Source organism: Pelobates fuscus, chromosome 10 (assembly GCF_036172605.1).
Source record: "Pelobates fuscus isolate aPelFus1 chromosome 10, aPelFus1.pri, whole genome shotgun sequence".
Taxonomy (NCBI): domain Eukaryota; kingdom Metazoa; phylum Chordata; class Amphibia; order Anura; family Pelobatidae; genus Pelobates; species Pelobates fuscus.
Genome location: NC_086326.1, coordinates 62785196 through 62808056, shown reverse-complemented (window position 1 = coordinate 62808056; position 22861 = coordinate 62785196). Strand labels below are relative to the sequence as shown.

Below are 22861 nucleotides of genomic sequence, written 5' to 3'. Positions count from 1 at the left end.
AGCCACTGCAAGATAGTACAGCAGGGGAGGGTGTAGGGATGCCTAACTGGGTATCTGTGTCCCCTAGGAGGTATGTGGGGCAGTGGGGGAAGCCAGCGATTAATGCATTATGATAAAGAAAACTCATGGGGTTAGACAGTTGTGTCAGCGGAAGCTGTGAGGAGAGAAATGGTGAGTGGTAAGTCCCAGTCATTGAGTGCGGCTCAGCCGATGCCGGCTGGGGGTAGATCACAGCCCCTGATCAGCGGTAAACGCCGTGATGCCTAAGGGCCTTGCGAAGGTATGCTGGTCCTCGTGGTGGGCAGGGTTGGTACCTTCCCATTCAGCAGCTCTGCAGCTTGTACCGCCATGAGCCACCTGCGATCACCAGGTTCCTTAGGAGTTCCAGCTTTTATCCCATATTGGCCCGTGGCCCAGGAAGGGAGCTGTAACGGATCCACTGGCACCCCGACTGGGTACCTCCGTTGAAAGATGCTCCTAGCACTTCCAGAGGACTCCAAGCACTCCACCAGACACCATAAGCACCGCAGGCTGCAGCTATCTCCCTTCAGAATGAAGCAGGAACAAGCTCTTACAAGAGCTCAGTGATTATAGCAAGGGAATATGCCTAGCATAGCAATCCCTTGTAGCAGATTCCCCCAATAAGAGACAGGACTCAAGTTGAGGGTAAAACAGGAACTCCCTGGCTGCTAGCTTGCAGCCCTTTTTATTAGGTGCTCCCATGAAGGGGAGGGACACACACAGTAACGTACATTAACCAATCACACAATAGTTACATCCCACACATAGCCCTCCCCTCTACCTGTAAACTAATTATCTGTACACACAGGAAAATACAATTATCATAGGTAGGGAAAATACAGTTTAATCGCCATGGAGCCAAAGTCTTTAATCACACGAATAGGCTCCATGGCATAGCTATCTGGGTTACCACAGCTCACACAGGGCAAGTACCACATGACCCCACTGTATTTAAAGGGCCAGAATGAGTGACATACACTCTGGTATGGCCGAATACTGTTTTTAAAGGGCCCAATCTCCCAGGGCCATAGTCCAAAGGCAGCAGGCGGGCAGCCAGGCTTCTCCAATGCAATGTGGCGAGATTGCTCTCGTCACAGGAGCATTTTAGGGCTGGGTCGTGCTGGCGGGCCAGGGGTCCTCCGGCAATATGCCATTGCTCAGGTTGGGCAGTGACCTCATGGAGGAGAGAAGAGTGTTAAGGGGGTAGTCCCGGGGTATGTCACTGTTTAGCTAATGGGCGACTCACCGCTAGTCTGAGATGTTGGAGATGTCGTTGAGTTGCTTTCCTCCTCTTCCCCACTATCCGGGCCACTCCTTGGCCCCATCCAGGAGCTTCTGGCTGCTGCTTGGTGGCCTGTGGAGTTGTTGCCTGCGGGATCTGTTCTGGAGTGCCCCTATGATTAGTGAGCCTGGCCCAAAAGTTGGCAAACAGGTGGTCCAGACTTTCCAAGAGAGGAGGCAGTGGGGATCCAGGTGTGGGGTTGCACGTGTCATCCATCATGTTTGGCATTGCTGGTCCGGCAGTACAGGTAGGCCAATTCTGATGTCTTATTTCTGAGCTGCAGGCTGTGGTTGCTGGGATATCCCTCACCAGCGGGAGGGCGGAGAAAGTTTTCTGGGGAGACCTCCAGTTGAGTTGACTGTAGTAGTTGGAGGGATCGGCGGCCGCCATCTGAGTAGACCGTATGTAGGCCTCAGGTCTCAGGTCTATCCCTGGAATGTAGCCGCCGATTTCAGGCGAGGACTCTGTTGTGGATTGCCACAGTGGTAGACCCCTGTCTCGGGGGCTTGGAAGCAGGCAGTATTAGGACTATTTGCGGTACTTTGGGAAGAATTTAGGCAATTTAGCATGGAGCTAGTCTGATGTGCGACCGCTCAACTTGGCTGCTAAGCTCTAAAGCTTTTGATATATATTAAGGAAGGCTAGTTTGCCGCTTCCCCAATGGCAAAATAGCATCATCAAGTAACCAAGAATAAAATGAGATATATACACTTGTGTTAATCATCTCCTGAAGGTGGCTAAATATATTTTTTCAGTAAAGAAGAGGGATTATGAGTATCCATCTCCTCAGCAGTAGACTATTCATTTCGAAAACACATTATCTCTGGTGGTGGAGTAGATGTTCTATTTGAATTCAGGTGGAACTGAGGCTTCTGATATTCATGGTATTTTGGGTGTTAAATTATACATCAAAATAGAATGTTAAGAGATAATATTATTCCTCATACCTCCTCCATCTACCTCCGACCTTTCTAATTATGTGTGTTTCCTTAACCATTTACTTTTCTCCTTCATGACAACTTGCTATCTCCCGTTACCCCATATACAAAAATAAATAAAAAAATAAATCATAGTGGGTCTTTTTGTATACCTTGTAGTTGTTCCTAGTTCGAAATAACCCTTATTTATTTTATCTAACCTATAGTATTCTCTTATTGCACTATGGATACCTTAATACATGTATTTTGCTGCTTACACTCTTGCACTCACATTGTATAAAAAAATGTGTATATTGTTAACAAACACAATATATTTTAGCTTGCTAAAGAGGAAAGAAATCAAACTAGGATCCAGAAAAGTTACATGTTTTGTTGAGATGTTCTGAATGGGCTGAGCATCCCACCCATCCACTGTTGGTGCCCCTTTGGAGGTGACCACAGAAAAGAATAAATTGAGGAAAGTCTCTGGAAGCAGTTTAAGCAAAAAGTATTGCAGTTAGCATGTTTTTCTCCCATGTTAAAATGATTGTTGGACCCACCGATATTGGAGTACTGTGATGTAGTGGTGGGCTTAACACATTATGGCCATATGGCGTAACTGAATCTGCATGTTGTTTGATATTTGTTTAAGATAGGTAATGTAAAGTAGTCTTGTGAAATGTGTGCTTCTGTCCCTGTCTCCCCCGTCCCTCCCCAATTAGCATTTTATATTATTAAGTATACCCTGTCCAGGTTTCATTGGAATACGTGCAGGAACATAATAAACTCTCTAATTTGTAGCAAAGAGCAAATTATATATGTGGGTCATAGCACTTAATATAGAGCACTATTGGCATACAGACAAATGAAAATGCTTTTCTGTAGTTAAAAAGCACTGACAATGCATTTTAGGCTGTAAATATGAAACTGTATTTTATCCACGTGATATTTTGGCATTATAAGGTTGTTCATCTAAGATAATATATCATTCAATAGTCTTTAATTTTCTTTATGTTCAATGACAACCATAATGAACATAGTCTAATTCTGGGTATTATACTAGTGGCAATTTGCTTAACATTCTATCATGTTATTCCTCTAATAAGTACTGATTGCTAGGGTGTACTGTACCATGAGAAAATGTTGTCCCTATGTTAGGCCATACACCTACCGTGTACCTCCCTCTTTTATCTGGTTTTACTTCAGACAAATAAAGATTGGAAGGTATATTTAAAGTAATAAAATCTGAGTAACAAGACAAAGGGGCATGCACTAAAATAATTCTAATTTGTAGGTAATTAATATGTACAATATTCGGGTTTAATCCTAACACTGTTTGCTTTATTTTAATAATGTGCTTGCATTACCATGAATATTCCATTTTACAGCCTAATTGTGAGGAATCAAGACATCTCATTTAGTATTAACCTACATGGGATGCTGCCAAGAATGAGAGGTCACAGATGTCTTATTAACATCACACTTCAAGGTAAATGTGAAATCTAATAATAGAAAATAATGTTTTCACCTTAAAGTAGAGAGTTAAACCTTTTTATTTTTTACACACACACATATGTATATATATATATATATATATATATATATATATATTTATTATTACTTTGCCATCCGTGCCTTCAGACCCATTTACAGTATCTGTTAATCTTTACAGAGCAGAACAGAGAAAAAAAATAAAGTGATGAATACCTCAGGTTTGAGAAGAGAGGGTCGCAGCAATTGTTGTTGCTGTTTCCAGGAGATATAGTATTAAAAGAAAAGCAGGTAGATAAAGGAAAGGAAGAAAAATATAAATTAGAAGCTGATGTACAACTATTAATTGGAAGAATCAACTTGCTAAGGATCTAGTACATTCTAAAATTGCATGAATCGACAACCCAGCGACCCATTGTGCCAACACATGTATAGATAGAAATTTATTTTTACTTGACATCCATAGTAGCACTGAAAGAGAGGCACCTCTTATCTCAGAAGGATACTGACTTCTACATTTAATCTCTCCACTGGCAGAAGAGTGGGCTCACTCTTCTGCATGCTTAGAACTTCCAATTTTGCTAAAAGCCCACTCAGCACATGCTGCCTCCATATTTTGGGCTGGAAGCAGATAACTCTCCTGGTGAGATCTGTGGTGTCACTTGGAGAGTTATGGACTGGAGTCTGGATAAACCTAAGATTTTTTTTAGACATTATGTATTTCATGTTATGTCTGCTTCAAAATTTTTATTTCAGATATCTCATTGGTTGTTCTTTTTATATTTTTTTCCCTTTGCTTTTACGTTTGTATGTCTCATTATCAGTGCTATCAGGAATCTCAAGGAAAACATGAATTCTTATCAGAGAAGGGATTTTTTTTGACTATCCTTCAGTAGCACAGTGCACAGTTTTGTTTTTCTTCTCTCTAATATTTTTTTTTTTATGTAGTATTTCCTTTGTGATCTTTTTAATATCACGGGGAGGGGTTTACTAGAACAGTCGGTGTCCTGCCTAAGTAGGATGACCCTCTTACTCTATCACTGCTACATAAGATAGTAAAGAGAATGACACATTCAAATAAGAATTTACATTTTAGCTGGTAAAATTTGAGAATAATCTATCAATATAAAAATTACTGCAATGCATTAACTATTATGAATATTCTACACATTGCACTATGGATGTACTTAGTAATTTGAAGATATATCTACCAAAGAGGCATAAATATTATGGTGGATATATGTATAGAGATATAGATATATCTGCAACAATATTTTCAGGGTATTCCAATTACAGCTTAGTCTTTGTAAATCTGTTCATGTTAAAAACAAATAATGGTGTTGATGTGTTTTCAGATAAATATTTTGTGAAATGCTAAGACCTTGACAGCTTTTATTTAGAGAAATATAGTGTGCAGTAGTTTATCGTAACCATGGTACTTACCAATGAGCGGATTTAAAACCATCAAGCAGCCCAGGAAATGGGCCCTCGATGTTCAGAGCCATAATGACTAAAATGCTACCATTAACTAAAATCAATTTAATAGGAATAGAAACAGGAATCGTACCTCCTGATGTGCATATCCTCTCCTGCAATTGAGATTAAAAAAATAAGTATTAATAATAAGATAAAATGCCTCATGAGTTAAAGCTGCACAACAACTGTTTTAAATAGAAAACATAGAGTTTAGAAAAAGGGCTACACAATCATAAACAGAAGGGCTTGGACTTCAGCCGAGGTTTGTACTCTGATCTCATACTGGGTCACCTTGTGGTCAAGCACTATAATGTAGTGAGTGATGGGATATAATGTAATTATGAATATATAACTATTGGGCTGTAGAAGAAGCCCATAGTAAGGTCTGTTCCAATATAAACAGATATATTGGCTTCCTGACTCTAAGACTATTATAAAATGTTTTTTTACTGTAATTTTTGGTTGTGGCAGCAATAAATGTTTCATATACTTTACATACTAAAATAAAGTAAAATGTTATGCATTTGTTTATTCACTGAACAGGGAGTTGCATTGTAGTGAATTGAAAAGCAATTTAGGTAAGATCAGCTGATTATTGAAAAAATATCTCTGCTAGGTTGGCATGTTTTTGTTTGAATTTTGCAAGACAAATTTAATCACTACTTTTTAATAATTTGTGAATAAAACCCAAATATTTTGAGACCTACATTTAAATTTCTATCAACAAGTACAAGGGAGAATATGAACTATACAATAATATAGTCATGTAGTTTATGTCTTTAATTCATATTTAAAATAAATACTTAAACTTCACCATTTTGTGCAGTTTATTTTTTAGAACTTATGTTCGTATTGTACAAGTTTAAAATTGGACCTTTAAGGTAGCTGCTTACAGTCTCCAGCTTGGTCTGCATTTTTCACCATAAGACCTACAACCTGGGAACTCCATCTATCTCTGAATGGTCAAACCCACACTGGTGTTAACAATACACAGTATACAGTAACAATAATCATGCAATTGAAAGTTATGAAACCATAAATGATTCAGGTTAAAGCTCAGTGTGAAGCATGTATGAAAGACAACTTTGACCATTACAAAATCAGCTCCCATGAAACATAAACGGTTTTATTTCCTGAATATATGAAGGACACCCCAAAGCAGAGAGTACTGCAAATAAAAAGTAGTTCAACACTAAATTGGGCAGGCATGGGCATAGGAAGCAAGGGGGAGAGAGAGTTTTTCAGGGCATGAGAGTGAATCAATCATCCTGTTAAGATTCTACGGTTTTGCTTTTTAAGCGAGATGGAAAACAAAACACGTGTTAAAAGAGGTGGTTATCTTCTCCACATAATATTTAGAATAATGACATTACAACCTGATGGTGAAGTCAGCTTGCTTAACCTCTTGAGTGCCAACCTCAAAAGCTTTGCCTTGACGTAGCAGTTGAGCTTACACTTTAATGGCTATTGAAGTGATACTAAACCCCTCCATTTTTTTTAAATGTTTATAATGTTCTGGGACAGTGCACAAGTGACTTTTTTTTATTGTATGTATTGAGTGCAGGGATTCATTTTGTATGTTTGTGATTATATACATGAGTGTTACCTGATGAGTTCTCGTCCTCCTCTCGGACATTTAGGAAGGATTGACTGAAAATGTCTTCACCCTAAAGGTCTGCTCTAATAAGCAGAACAGTCAAAATGCAAATAGCACTGTAGCTTAAAGCGGCTTAGAAAGTGGTGGGGAGCACTGTTCCCTGCCGCTTCAATCTTTACATTTTACAAGGAGGGAGTTGCACACTGGTAGCTCCCTCCTTGTAATAAACTGAACAGATGAACACCGATATTCAGTATTTATTTGTTAGTCGGAAATTTCTATTCATTCCTTAGTCTTTCTGACGAATGAATGGACAAATTCCCGTTGCGAATGCCCATGTGTTTAACTGCGCATGTGCAGGAATTTCACAGTGCTATGATGACTTTATCTACCCACACAAAGATGGCGGTGCCCAGGACCAAGGTCCGGGCACAAAATAAAGATAAAACAAATAGGTAATATGGTGGGCTTAGGGGTGTCACTAGGGGGACAATTAGATGTAGTGGAGTCGGGAGGGGGGGGTTGAAATAAAAAACTGGATTTGACCAGGATAGTGCTGCTTTAACCCCATAACATCCTCAATTCAATGGGCTTTAACCCCTTAAGGACCAAACTTCTGGAATAAAAGGAATCATGACATGTCACACATGGCATGTGTCCTTAAGGGGTTAAAGGGACACTCTAGGCACCCAGACCACTTCTGCTCATTGGAGTGGTCTGGGTGCCAACTTCCACTACTCTTAACCCTGCAAGTGTAATTATTGCAGTTTTTTATAAACTGCAATAATTACCTTGCAGGGTTAACTCCACCTCTAGTGGCTGTCTACTAGACAGCCACTAGAGGTCACTTCCTGGTTCTAGCACAGGAAACCTGTGCTAGAGCGTCGCTGGACGTCCTCACGCTGTGTGAGGACCTCCAGCGTCGCTCAAAACCCCATAGGAAAGCATTGAAATGATTTTTCAATGCTTTCCTATGGGGAGATGTAATGCGCATGTGCGGCATTGCCGCGCATGCGCATTAGGTCCCCTCAGCCAGTGGGCGAGATCAGTCTCGCCTACCGGCCGACGCAATGAAGAGGAAGAGCGTCGCGGAGGTGGAGACAGCGATGAGGGACATCGCCGCTGCCTCAGGTAAGTCACTGAAGGGGTTTTCACCCCTTCAGTAACCGGGGATTGGGGGGTGGGAGGGAGAGGGACCCTCCAGTGCCAGGAAAACGGATCGTTTTCCTGGCACTGGAGTTTCCCTTTAATGTTTTTGTGGCAGCATGGAACGCTGTAACTGCTTTGAGTGCACCTCTGCCACAATCCATTTCAGGAGGACTGTCTGAGCTCAGGCAGTCCCCCTCTGGCAAGCCCCTGCTGGCCATTTAATCACTCTCATATATTTTTATTTATCCATGAAATATAATATATATAATTTATACATGAAATATTTTGATATTAAAAATAAAATAAAATATATTTGTATAAAAATAAAAATACAAATGTAAGTGTATAACCCCTTAAGGACAGAGCTTCAGAAGCTTGTCTTTCACTTAATGACAACGGCATTTCTTGCATTTTTTTGCGGTTTGCGTTCAACTGCAATTTGCATTTTACTAATTTATTGCACCGACGCATATTATATACCGTTTTTTAAAGGACAGAAAGGGCTTTAATTTGATGTAACATATATATATATATACATAAATGCTCATTTATTATAAAAAATACAGAAAAATGCAAATAAAATGAAACATTTTTAGTTTTTTTTTACAGTTTTTGCAATAATAATGTGTGCACACTTAGTGCAGGTTAAGGAAAGTAATTCAAAATAAATTAATTTAGTTGTTCTGATCTACAGAATATATAATGTGCCTGGGATTTTCAGTTTTTTTTTGGTAGTTACAGGTCACAAAGCACAAGGAGTAAAATAAACTTTTAATGTGGAGCGATTTTAGAATTTGGTATGTTTGTCTTGTAAGCTTAATAGCCATAAAAGAAAACAAAATTGCCACACAAAACTATTTCAAAAGGCATATTTTGAACCTTAGCGTGGGATCATTTTTCCACTAGCTTGTACCAGGTGTAGTGGTAATAAGCGTTTTTTTCTGCCTTTTTGACACACAAAGTGAGTTTGCACAGTATATTTTGCAAACCTTATGTGTACTATCACTGTATAATACTTCATATGTTGCTCAGCTATGTCTGCTGAGTACAAAAATATCCCCGTATGTACCTTTGCCAGGTATATGTGGATATTGGAGGGGCACATTTGGGACACAGCCATTCAATTTTTTTCAAACTTTAACTTTTTACGCTGTGCCCATGTCCCATTTTAAAGTATTTTACCAGGCTATATAATCCAAATACCCTATAAAGCCATACCATTTCTTAAAGAAGACACCCCAGGGTATTTCAAAAGGCATATTTTGAACCTTAGCGTGGGATCATTATTCCACTAGCTTGTACCAGGTGTAGTGGTAATAAGCGTTTTTTCTGCCTTTTTGACACACAAAGTGAGTTTACACAGTATATTTTGCAAACCTTATGTGTGCTACCACTGTATAATACTTCATATGTTGTTCAGCTATGTGGTCTGAGTACGGCAATACCCCCGTATGTACCTCAGCCATTCAGTTTTTTTTCTAACTTTGAAGTTTTATGCTGTGTCCATGTTCCAATTTGGAGTAGTTTTGATGGTTGGTTATTGAAACTTCCCACAAAAACATACTATTTATTAAAGAATACACCCTGGGGTAATTCAAAAGGCATATTTTGAACCTTGGCGTGGGATAATTTTTTCTCTAGTTTGTTCCAGGTGTAGTGGTAATGAGCATTTTAAATGTATTTTTTAACTTTTTAAACTTTTTTAACTTTTTAAAACTAAATGTAACCACTGAGGGTTAAAAAATAAATAAAAGTTAATCGTCAGGGGTTAAAAAAATTTAGATCACAGTATAATACTGTGATCTGTATTTTGATCACTGTAGGCAGTGATCGACTGGCAGGGAAGGGGCTAATTTTTATTTGGACTGGGTAAAGGGTTTTTATTTTTTTATTTTTTACTTAAACGTTATTAAAACTTTTTTTCTTAATTTTTTAACTTTTTTTCTTAATTTTTTAACTTTTTAAAGCTTATTTTAAAACTTTTTTAACGTTAACCCCTAGTTAGCCTAACACTAAATCACACAATTCCCCACTAACTTCCACCCTCCCCAGCTAGCTAAATTTATAATTTAAAAATATTTAAATTAAGTAATAAAATAAATTTAACCCCTGAGGGTTTAAAAAAAAAGAATTAACTCTCAGGGGTTAAAAAAAAAAATCAGTTCATAGTAAAATGTAATCCCTGCCAATTGATCACTGTAGTCAGTGATCAATTGGCAGGGAAGGGGTTAATTTGTTATTAAAATGGGTAAAGGGGGGTGGGATTTTAATGAAACTTTATTTTTTTTTTGACAGGGGGCAGGATCACTGATGATCCGTCTTCCTGCACTTCACTGTGAACCCGGAAGTGCAGGGAGGCGGAAGGTAAGTATACACAGCACATGTGCTCGCTCTGACATGCTGTCAGAGCGGGCACATGTGCTGGGACAGACCGATCCGGTGTTCCCAGTCTGCATCTAATACAGAGGCAGACCGGAGCACCATTAACGCCGCGATTGCGGCGATCTGGGGTTAATTTTAACGGGTGACAGACAAGGTCCGTCACTCGTCGTTAAGGCAATCCCCTGAGTGACGGACCTCGTCCGTCACTCGTCATTAAGGGGATAAATATATGATTAGAATGAAGTAAAATGTATCATCCTGATGGTATCATCAGTGAGGGGATACTTCTGTACTCATAAGACATTATTGAACACAACTATGAGTGTTTTAGAGCAGTAAAATGCATCATGCTGATGATATCATCTGTGAAACGGAAGTTTATTTATGAAAAATGCCAACAACAAATATGAACACTAACTTTGGCCAGTGTTTGTGACTAATTGGCTACTAAAAATGACTGGATATACCCCAATTTGAATACCCTGGGTTGTATACTTTTTCAAATAGTATGCCATAATGGGGGGTAATTTTCATTCCTAGACTACTATATGGTCTCAAAGGTAACATAACCAATCTGGCTAATTTCAATGTGTATAAACTGAAAAAAGGGGTTGTGCTATATTTGACCCTGTAATTTTCCAAAACCACATAAAACCTGTTCATGGGGAGTAGAGTTGTACTTGTGAAACTTTGCTGAACACAGATGTGTATTTTATTACAGTGAGAGCTAAAAGTATTACGACATTCACATTTAAAATCTCATACAGCACTAAAAAAGTAGCGTTTCTTAATTTATCACACTTTTGTCAGATGTTAGTCATGTTGTATATTATGTTGTATATATAAATATTTGATATGAAATTAAAGCTCTGTTTCTTCTGAACAAAATGATATATAATCAGTGTGGGTGCATTTAATACAAAAGAGGTAAATTATGGTTGAACAGACATCGAGTCTAATTCTAGGCTTTGTTTTGATCAGAACATGTACAATTGGTTCCATCCTTAAGGGGTTGATAAGTGCTCTAGCTATGGTAATTAGTGAAAAGGTCGAGTTCAAACCAAAGTTTCCCTAACCTTTCCCAAAGATTTTTCATTATGAGAATATCAAATGAAAAACATAATTATGTGTAGGATATTGAAACCACTAGTATTTTAGGAGGTGTCAATGAGGCAGCTCTGATGTAGGGATTACACCACAGAGGGGAGTCCATGCCATCATTGGACACATATCCTACTGGTGACTCACATTTTTTATGCACAGACTTAACATTAGCCAGGTTGGATATCATTCTGGGCTGGTTAATGATGCTGTCGAAGATGGACTTACATCTATGGCAGCACCACTAAATATGTCTGTATGCACAGTGTTTCATACTGAAATTCAATAGCTATTTGCTCCTTGCACCATGGCCATTTGAAAACACTGAACTGGTCATGGTGTTTGGAGTAACCCATTAAAGCACAAAATATTTATAAATGGAAAGAGAGAATGACATGGTGATTAATGACTATGAGGCAAGAAGTGATTAGATTCAGAAGAAGACATAGACCTCATGGAGCTGTAAAGACTGTAGCTAGTACAATGAAATAAATTAAATAATCTTAATAAAGACATCAAGGCACAAATCAAGCTACAAATGCCAAAATGTCTTGAAATAACTCTACACAGAACTCCCATAGGAAGAGATAAATAGAGATGCTTTAAAGCCATACAGTCTCCAAAGGAGATACACCACCAAAAAGGTTACCATATATTTTGGAGAAGTAGAATTCTTGGTGGTTGGAAACCTGGTCTTAATATACAGGCAATCTGTTTGCTGTAAAATGTTCCTAATGTCTAAATGCAGTTGTTCCTAAACCAGTCCTCACGGCACCCCTTGGTGTTTTTCTAAAAAACCTTAAGACACAACCAGAATCTCTAAATCCTGGACTGGTAGACAATCCACTGTCTTAACATAATCAAATGATGTGATGAAGGATATTTGTGCCTCATTAAAATTAGTCAATATGGAACATTGATACATTAATACATAGATGTTGTAATGTACACACAATTGCATACAATTTGAATTACATTGTTTCAGGTACAAAATCTCTTAAACTTAAAAATATTTTCAAAATCCTGAAAATCAGCTGCTGTTAATTCTCTTTGTTCCTGAAGGGCTGCAGACCTTGAGTGATGCCCTTCGCAAAAATCTAGTTGTGAGAGCTTACTGACTACAGCTGTTACAGATTGTACATGTGCCAAAAAAAGCAATGAACTAAGGATCATTGTCATGCCAATAATTTAACATATCCTGTGTGTTGGGTATGCATGTCAAATAGCAGCTCAGTAGAGAAACTAAAATGACCTTGTTGTCATTCTGAATTTAATTTACTCCTGGATAGAAATATCATGCAATATTGAGTGTATGCTTATCTTTTTTGGAAATTATCTATATTGAGATATATTCCAACAAAGGTCAGCATTTCAATTCATTTTTAAACATTCTTCAGTAATAAATATAATAATTTCTCCTTTCTGCCCTTGTGTAAATATGTATAGTCATTTCTCTATAGACACAAATAACAGGCTTTGCTAATATTAGTGAAGTTCCCCCTGTCACTGTTATTTAGTATATCGCCGATTTGACAATATATCAAATAATTATATATTAGTTACTGATAGTCACGTGCAGAGAGGGGGGCCAGGAGTACTGAATTTATGACCCAATCGCTCCCTTGCCCAGACTCCTGGAGCGGACACAGCACACAAATACATGGAAACTCAAAATGTGCTACTTCCGCACACAGTCAAGAGTCATCAATGAGACTGGGCAGATGTAGAGTATGGCAGCAAAGTCTGGGGGCTAGAAGTTCTGGGACTGGCGGCATTTTGTCTCCTCTCCCTCACTCTGTATGTGACATAGAGGGAGATAATTGCATCTTCTGGCCCTGCTTTCAGGTAGGGAAAATTAAAAAATATTTTTTTATAGTGTCTCTCTCTGTATGCCTGTGTGTCTGTGTGTAAGTCTGTGTCTGATCTGTGTATGCCTGTTTTTGTTCTAGTGTCTGTTGATAACTGTGTCTTTGTCACTACCTGTATCTGTGTGTACCTGTCAATGCCTGTGTTTGTGTATCCTGTGTTTGCCTGTATGTGTCAGTGTCTGTGTGTGCCTGTGTCTGTCACTGTATGTGCTTACCTGGTGTGTGTGCGCCTGTGCCTGTTTTGTAATCATATTTCCTTGCTGTTATTACACACAACCCCACACATCCACACTCACTCACATTCAGCTGGTTGAACATTTACACACAATCTCAGGCAACTCCACACATAAATATCACACTCAGCTAAATCCCACACAATCACACATCCATAGATATGCTACTCAAGTCTATTGCTTAGGGGCTAGCAAGGAGAGGTGATGTGGGGCCCTTCTTTGAATTTTGCATTGGGTTCCAGTGATTCTTTGTTACCACTCTGTTTTGAATATCTCAGCATTCACTTCAAAATTATTTACATCTTTTTTTTTGCGATGTTGAAAAACCACTATTGGATATTTTATGGTATATTTAATCTGGTAGATAAAAGTACCTTCCACTCATACTTACTGCATGATTATTTTTCATTTCTGAAGATCTTCCAAACAACTTGCTCAACTATAAGCCACACTTCCCACATGGCTCTTTACACAACCTACTTGTCTTGCTCAATAAAATTAGTTGAGCGATTTTAACCATTTCAGCCAAAGAGTAATGTTTCTGAAATTAGGTGGCTACATATGGAATAATAACATACTGAAATGAACCTCTTTAATTCTGGAAATAGGATAAAATCCAAAACATTTTTAAATTGGCCTACGTTTTTCAGTTCCTTGATATGTGAGAGAGGTACATTGTGTGTAAAGTAGTATAGTGTCACATTAGAGGGAGTAACATTCTATATTGTGCCTACTACATATTAGCAGATGTATATATTTATTTCAGCATATTTCTGACTTTAATCTTTTTTACCTTTCTTCTATGATATCAGTATAGAACTAAAGAACAACAAGTATTGAACACTAATAATTGTGTGTTGTTTTGTTGTTGTTTGCAGGTTAGCAGCATATACAACAACCCCATCTGTTTGCTTCTTCATCCTATTGAAATGGTGACCACAATCTACTGGTAAGGTCATTCAAATATTTATTTGACAGTTCTTATATAATAAAACAGTAACAATTAATCATAAGCATTGTTAAAGACAAATACACTTACTGTTGAATTGTGCCAACACATTTCATATATTTATTATATTTTAAAAGTTTAATATCATAAAATGGTTTGTTTTTAGATTACTTATCTGTTCATAAAAAATGTTTGATTATATTCTTGTTTATTAGAATGTTTAATGTCTATCGTGTTACATTAAGGAGCATACAAATGTCAGTTTGTCAACATGTAAGTGACTTCATTGTCAGTGTCTGTCTGTGTCACCTTGATTTCAATGTGCTTTGTGTTCTACCTACATTTATCTTGTTTTTTTATTTTATTTTTTCTGCCTGCATAATATTTGCTTCCTTAACCATATTGTGGACTATTATTCATGTCAGTATTCCATCATATATGTGTTCTTGTTAATTAAAGTATAGTTAATTAAAATAATGATAGATCACTATTGTGAGCATGGGCTTGTTTTAGCCACTACACAATTACATTTTCCATGATATAGTAATTGCAAAAGAAACATGTAGCATTCAATAATTTGTTTGTGTCAAAGAATCACTAATTGATGACCATGTATTAATGCATGTGCAGACACATTTGATCCCTGGCAAAACTATGAGATACATGGCAAAACATAAGCGGTGCTGTCCTTAAGATAGACTTACAAGAAATATATGATGAGATATTAAGATTATATTTTCTATATACGTTAGGCATTGTTAAAAGTTTTTTTTTTTTTGTCATTTAGGACATGACAGACGTGTGTTTATTTACTTAAATTAGCATTTTGCGAGCCTTAGGAAATTAACATACTTATTTACTTAAGTGTGAAATTTTGGGGAATTTAAATTTAAAATTCACCCTAAAATGACATTAAAGACAAAATAGCAGAACAGTATTCCAAGTTAGCGCTGCTTACAGTTTAGCTGTTGTGGGCTAATATTTTTAATTCACTTTGAATTCCTAAACTAGAAATTCTCAGTTTAGTGAATAACCAGTCTTTATCACCTCTATGTGCAATGTATTTAAATAAAATCATCCATGTGTATAATACTTTTGTGAGCAAGAGCTTATTTTGGCCATTAAACAAATCTACTGTTAGGAGGTCTACTCACCTTTTCCGGCATCTGTAAGGGTAAAATTATATTTGCTGTAACTGCATATTTGTATTAAAATGTCAGTTTCCCTGTATTTTATCTCCTTGCTTATGTCTATACCCACCCACTAATCACAAATAAGAAACTGTCACATACCAACTTGTCCTTGGCAAGTATGTTTCTATCTACAATCTTGTTATGCATAAACCTTGTAGCAAATAATATATTTTAATGTGCCTTAGAGCTTAAGGTCGTTTTCTGCTTAACCTATATATGCTACATGCAAATGTACAATAAACTAGAGTGATTTTGAAACATACTTTTCTGCATTACAATTGCTTTCTGAGCTCGTATCTGCAATTCAACCCCTGTGTCCTTTGGTTATGATGCAAACCTGAGAGTACCTTGGTATGAGTCCCAAGTAGAAAATTACTCACTACAGTGTCCATAGCATAATAACTATGAAAGTATAATGTTGCTTTATACTAGTATTTAGGTAAAAATACACTAACTGATGACCGTGTACATGTGGACACTATGATGGACAGTATGAGAAGCTATGAGATGAACAGTAAAATGTGCATCGGGCCATCCATTGTAAACAGTTTAAATATATTGTAACTTAACCCCTTGAGTACACATGATGGAAATATTCCGTCATGATTCCCTTTTATTCCAGATATTGTGTCCTTAAGGGGTTAACTAAACACAATTTGTTTCATTGAATATTATGGAAATCCCCTAGTGTTAAAGTCAGAATTACTTAGGTTGGAATACGACTCTTGATAGTCTAGTTCTGTACAGTATACTATTCTCTAATAATGTCACTTATATTAAAGGATAACTTTTTTTTTTGTCACCTGGGAGAAACGATGAGGATGTGTGTATATACTTTGGTTGGCACACTGTACATGAGAGCCTTCTATGTAAATGTAATATATAATGATCAGCTTTTTGTTGTTGTAAAAGAAGCATGCAACTTGGCATCATTTGCTTGGATGTTTTGGTCACAGAAAAACTAGCTTATGATTGTACATGAATTAATGGAGGCAGGATAAACTAGCAGGTGCACCAAAACTTGGGGATTTTGTATTCACACGGAGTACATCTTTAACAGAGCTGTACGTAATGTTTAAAAAAAAATGTTAAAAGTGGGAAAAGTTTTGTTATATTGTCTCTTTGACAACATAAGCAAACATTTTAGAAATCTGTTGACAATCCCTGGATGTCTAAAGAATCTTAAAGCTAAGCATAATTCAGTATATCAGATTTGACTATGAGAGGAAAAAAAACATGTCAATAAAGTTCAAACTTTGCTGACTTACTAAGTGTTTTTCCCATTATATGCATGAATGGTGTGATCCAAGTAGTTGTGTGACATACAAGATTTGTTTAATGGCATCTTAAAATGTTATGGCTTAGCCCAACTGCTTTGTCCCATTAATAGCACAAAGCAGAGCTACCAGGTTTTTAGAAGTGTAATTCTCTTGCGTAAATGATGTGTAGAAAATGTAGGAAACATGATTTATGTGATTCTAACACTCAATGTAGCTGCAAGCACTTAATAAAAATGTTAATTACCATATGCAAAATTATAGTTTGGTCTCCATATTATTAGCGTGGAAACACAGGTGGTCTTGCGGAAGCGGAAAATGGTGAGAATTGATTTATTTGTAGAAATAAACAACATGAATGTTTTGGAACCAAGAAAAAAGTTCTCCGGTCTACCAATCACACCTTCATTATGTGTGTCTGCCAGAAAATTCACAATTCTTGCATTAGACAATATAAATGTATTATAAATTGAGTATACACTGCAAGGTTTATTCACTAAAACACAAATTGTAGAAATTACAAACTAAACGGTATAATCTGTAAATAGCAGATCTAACAAAAAAAAATTCTACTAAGCTATATTCACAGTTTAGCTATTTTTGCCTGAATTTTACATTTTGGTTTTCTAACTGCATTTTTTTTTTAAATTAATAAACCCCTGAACATCTCCAACATTGTAGCTCACAAGCATTATTCCATGGTTAACTGGCGTATGTAAAACAGAACAATAAAAACTCTACAGCCACCAACCTATGGCTTAAAAATGAGCATCCACATGTATTATACTTCTATAAAGCATAGGAATCTATTATTGGCTCATTATTGTTTATGCTTCTTAGCCTCTATCTAAATGATTGTCATATTTTTGTTTATTGTTAAACTAGCAATGTATTGGCCTTGATAGCTTTCTGTTTTGCACCTTGTGTATATATGGATGACGTTTTATCACATTATGATATTGTTAAGGAAATTGCTTCTATTAATATCACCCAGTAGGTTTCATTATCATTATGGTGCTTGTATTGACAACCACATAAATGATGACAACTAAAGAAAGATGCAGAGTTTCTCAACTACTCAGGATATTGATTGCCTTAGCTGTAATTGAAAAAAACATGCAAACCTGAAATGCATCAAGAGGCAAAGATCATTAGAAATAAGAGTCACAAAACATTTTTTTTTGTTCCATAGATGCCAAAGTTATTTTTAAGACAATCTGAGACTATTTTAAAAAAATATTGTGCAATCTCCATTAATATTACTAGCTATAATTATTCTCCTTATGATGTTATACAATTGACTTTCGTCTAATTAAAAGACTCTCTCATAGCGTCCGCTAGAAACTAGCAAACCAAGTGACCTTCTCTTGCTGCTCCTATGTTGAGAGAAAGTTATATCTTCTTAGGTGTGATTTAGATCTTAATTAAAATTGACCTATAAATTCTATATGTGAGCTTTTTTTTTTTTCTTCAGTAAAGATCATATTGCAGTTGAGGTTAAGGATGATGCAGATGGAAATGCATTTAGTTGCTGCGAGTGCAACTTTCAGCTGTGCAGCTGAGAGTAAGTAATTAACATTTAATAGCTTGTGCTTAATAAATTGGGAGTATTCCAGGATGTCATTAAGATTATTTTTATTTCTTTACAATGTGTTGTTTTTTGTTGTGCTCCTTTAAAGAGAGAGAACAACAAAACTAGAAAGAATTGTGCAATATTTTGATCAAATTCAGTTGACAAGGTTGCATGTACATATAGATATATGGGAACACATTTTCACATTGTTCCAATAATACAGTATAATCAATAAAAAGTGCAATCAACAATACAACATTAAATGGTCTAACAGTGGAAAATATTAACTATGATTATTGAGGGGTGGTTCATGATGGTGTGAATGCTTAATTACCTACAGATGCAGTAGGAATATTCAACGTGATTGATAACATCAGGCAATGTGTATTTTTTATCTTTATCTGCTATTTAAGACAAACTTACAAACAACTCTATAGCAATGATTATCTGTTCACAAAATGAAAGGTGTGAGTTAGAAGTTAATTATTTTGAGCTACCCATAGTGGAAAACAAATGAGTGGGGAAAAAGACTGATGCACATTTAAACCTGTGTGTATAAAAAAAAAAAAAAAAAAAGATCTCAAGAGACAGCTTAAATAAGTAGCCCTATAATTAGTCACGTGTATGGTGGCCAATAAGGACAGGGGGCATCTATCAAAGGGAAGTACTCATTGATCAGATCGAAGGGCAATACCTAGCCAGAACTCACCCATCCAACAGGCCCCAAGATTTAGGGGTGGCATCTAAGATATGTCTTCTAGAAGAGCTTATTAACATATGTGAGACTGCCTCTCTCATTTGGATTTGGCTAAATGTAGCTAGATGAGACTCCGGATCCACAGCATTCCAACCTGTCCTACACACAGTAAAGTGTAATTCGATCATAGGGAGTAACAACTTCACCCACATGCTATTTCCATGTGCCTAATGTGGGCAATCTGATTTTTGGTTAAATCTTAGTTATTGATAACTTAATAAGTAAATAAGTAAATTTTATTTTATTTTTTGGAACATTTAGTGTGACAAACTCCCCTTCCCACATTTTTGCCACAAGCTCCTGGAGAAGCCTGCTTGCCAGCATCCTGCCCACAGACTATGGGCCCTGCAGGAAAACCTTTAAAAGACTACTGAACTTGACTGACTGTTAGCACTGATTTCATGGAACTGTTTTGGGCATAGGACCATGTGCTTGGTCGGTCAAAATTCTGACTTCCATGAAAGTTCCAAACCCCTTAACCGATCTGGGTGATGTTTGGATATGTTGAATGCCTAGATCAGGGCTATCAGGGGATGTAACTTTTGTGCTTTTTTTTTATGTGTTTAAAAGGTATTTTGGGGGGGGGGTTGTAATAGTGTATGGTTGTCTGTGCTTGTAGATAATTAAGTTAGTTCAGTTCCTGACTCAATTATCTCTAAGGCACAGAGGAGGAGTTTTGTAACTTGTAACTAGTCCCCTCTTAGATCCAAGAGAGGGGTTATCCTGTTTGGTTGGGAGTGTCAGGGGCGTGCTTAACTGTGTCTGAAATTGTATTAAAGCAGGGCATCTGGCCAGATTAAAACATTCCAGCTTGTACTCCCAGAACTATGTGTCATGTGGTTACTGGGAGGGGAAAGGGCTAATCACTGTTCCAATTTGAAGGATTCAATGGGGAAAGTTTTGTAAGGACTAGAGTTCCCAGGACTGAGTGTTGTCCAGTGCCTGGGGGTGGCTAGAGCAAGTTCCCCATTTGGTTCCAGGACCCCAGTCAAGCCACAGCGACTGGCAGAAATGCTGTTGTTTGTCCCCTGTTCCAGCTAGGAAGTGGTGGAGGTACCCAGCCCTTGGTACAGGAAGCTCCATTACATTTAGTTAGAACATTTATAGAGTTTCCAGCAATTATTTTTTCTTTCCTATGGATTTAAACCTGTGTGTTATAAATGCAAAAGCAAGTTTGTCTTTAATAATTATGGGGAAGGCATAACGGATTGTATCCAAATGTGGAGAATCATTGTACATGTTGTGATCATTATAATTCTCTGTAGTTTATTTTATTTTTTTATAAGAGGGAATGTATGATAACCAGATACTACGAAGTGCAGAGCAAGGTATGGTTATCAGAATTGGCTAAATTGATGTGATTACACAAAGAGCTTAGTTGGATCCAGAAAATGTAGGCACATGACAATAAAATGATATAAATATGCGGATGGCTTGTTACACTTAAAACATGGATTGAAACCTGAATTATCAATGAGGAATCCTTGGTGGGAGAGAATGTGTAATTCAAGGTTTTCTGATATGTCAGTTCTTGGCTGCCAGTTATGTTTTTGTTAAAATGACTTCAGTTACTAGGATTGCTGATGTATCCAGGTTGATAGAGGTCTCTGGCCCATTGGGTTATTCATGTAATTCCTGTTTTAAATTCAAAAGGGTCTCTAATGGAAAAAAAATATTTGATCTTATGTATACTTGTTTGTAGAGAAATATAAATGAAAATAAAATAAATAAGGATGAGAAACACTTGTTTGTTTTTTTAAATGATTTAACTTTTAAACAGGCACTACAGCCACCAAAAGAACTTCATCATAATTAAGTTATGTTGCAAGGAGATGTTGGGTGTTGTCTTACCTGTATAGGTTAAACTATTAATGAACAGTTTACACACAAAGTCTGGAAGATGACGACTGATCACTCTGTCCCTCTCCTTCCTCTGAAGGCTTCAATCAGGAAGCCTTGGACCAGGTGCAACTGATTGGCTAAAGTCATCAGCTCCCCATTCAGAAAAGGGAGCGAACAAGTTACTTTACCTTTTGGTGGTGGTGTACTGATCAAACCCACTGGTGATCCTGATCTTGGGAACTGATCTGGCCTAGATCCCAGGCATAGATTGTTGGCACCAGTTTATGAAAAGGTTTAAATATGATTAAAAATAGTATAAAATGTACAGTCTCTCAATAGTATGGTTTTCTGTTTACAACTGTAAGATGGTGGCTTTTCAGATGTAGAAAAGAAAATGGTGGCTCTGAGGCCTTTGTGGTGCCCTGAACTAACCCACCCGTGATGCTTGTCTCAAGTTCTAGTTAGAAGTATTTTGTTATGTGTAGAACTGGGTTTGTGGCAGTTGCTAGAGGTGATGATACGTAGGAAGAATCTGAAAAGGTGAGATAGGCTTGGAACCCAAGCAGTATTCCTTGACTATCATTGCTCTGTCCTGGAAATAGGTATGCCCATAATAGAAACAACTGGTAAAGGCAGCACTGTGAACAGATTGGGGTAGGTTTGGATTGAATCGAAATAGCAATTTATAGTCTGATTAAATAAATTAAAGAATATGTGAATTGAATGTTCTGATAATGTGGTTTGAAGAAAATAAATACATTTTGGACAAAAAAAAAAAAGGATATCCTCATGTCATGACAGATTTCTATAGGCCAAGCAAGACATTATATAATAGGTTAGATGCAGATGCTAAATTAGATTTTTTGTTTTTCATCTTGCATGACCTTACAAACAGCTTGTTATTTGACAATAAAGCTTTTTAATTCAACTTAATTTGGCAATAATGTTTTCTAAAGTAGGCTGTTTGCGCATACTGAGAATAGCATAAAATTTCACTACGAAGAAATTAGGTGAATTTGAGCTCTGAATTCAGCTGCCAGCTATTTGACCTTTAGCGAGTATTCCCTTTATTCTCTTTCAAACCTTTATTGATCTAGAAATGCTGCAATTAGGGACTAATTTTCTTCCGAATTACAGCATTGTAGGGACTGAAATACGCCTGACTCCGTTTATGTACATGTCTAATTTTGACACACCGGCATTATTTAAGATCAAGAATTCTTGACAGCACCAGTTAATTTGTGTTTATTGAAGCCTTTCACTGTTTTGAAACACTGTAAATTAGAATTTCAATGTGCTTAAAATTATGGAAAAACATAATGCAGTCAAATGCAAATAGGTGTGTGTATATGTATGAATCTAAGTTACTCTATTTAATGTTAGGATTTAGCATTTTTGCCAGAATGTACCCTCCTCATTATTTTAAACAATTCCTTTTTTTTTTAATTGCATTTTTCTAAAGATGGAAAGTCAATAAATTGTTACTATCTTTAAATAAATTTAGTGTTTCTTGCCTCCATCTGTTTAGAGAAGGGAGAAGAGGAGATCCATATATGTTATGATTGCAAACATGACTTTATCAAATGCAGCACTTTGATTGGCGATTAGTCATGCCATCTTTTTTTTTTTTTTTTTTAGATTAGTAAAATGTTAAGTTAAGAGTGGGAAATGTTACTAGCATCTCTCAACCTTTTGTTGGAGGGTAAGGAAATATCTGGAATATGGACTGACTACTCATAGTCCATTTACAATA

General features: G+C 36.8%; 1 protein-coding gene across 1 annotated transcript in view; it reads right to left on the bottom strand.

Annotated features, from left to right (window-relative positions):
• Positions 1–22861, bottom strand: part of PCDH15 (protocadherin related 15) — a 1410242-nt gene that overhangs the window by 12020 nt on the left and 1375361 nt on the right. Inside the window, exons 32-33 of the mRNA XM_063435339.1 lie at positions 5279–5300; positions 3928–3966 (exon numbers count right to left, since the gene is read on the bottom strand). Of these exons, the coding sequence (XP_063291409.1) occupies positions 3928–3966; positions 5279–5300 (61 nt within the window). The remainder of the gene's footprint in view (positions 1–3927; positions 3967–5278; positions 5301–22861) is intronic.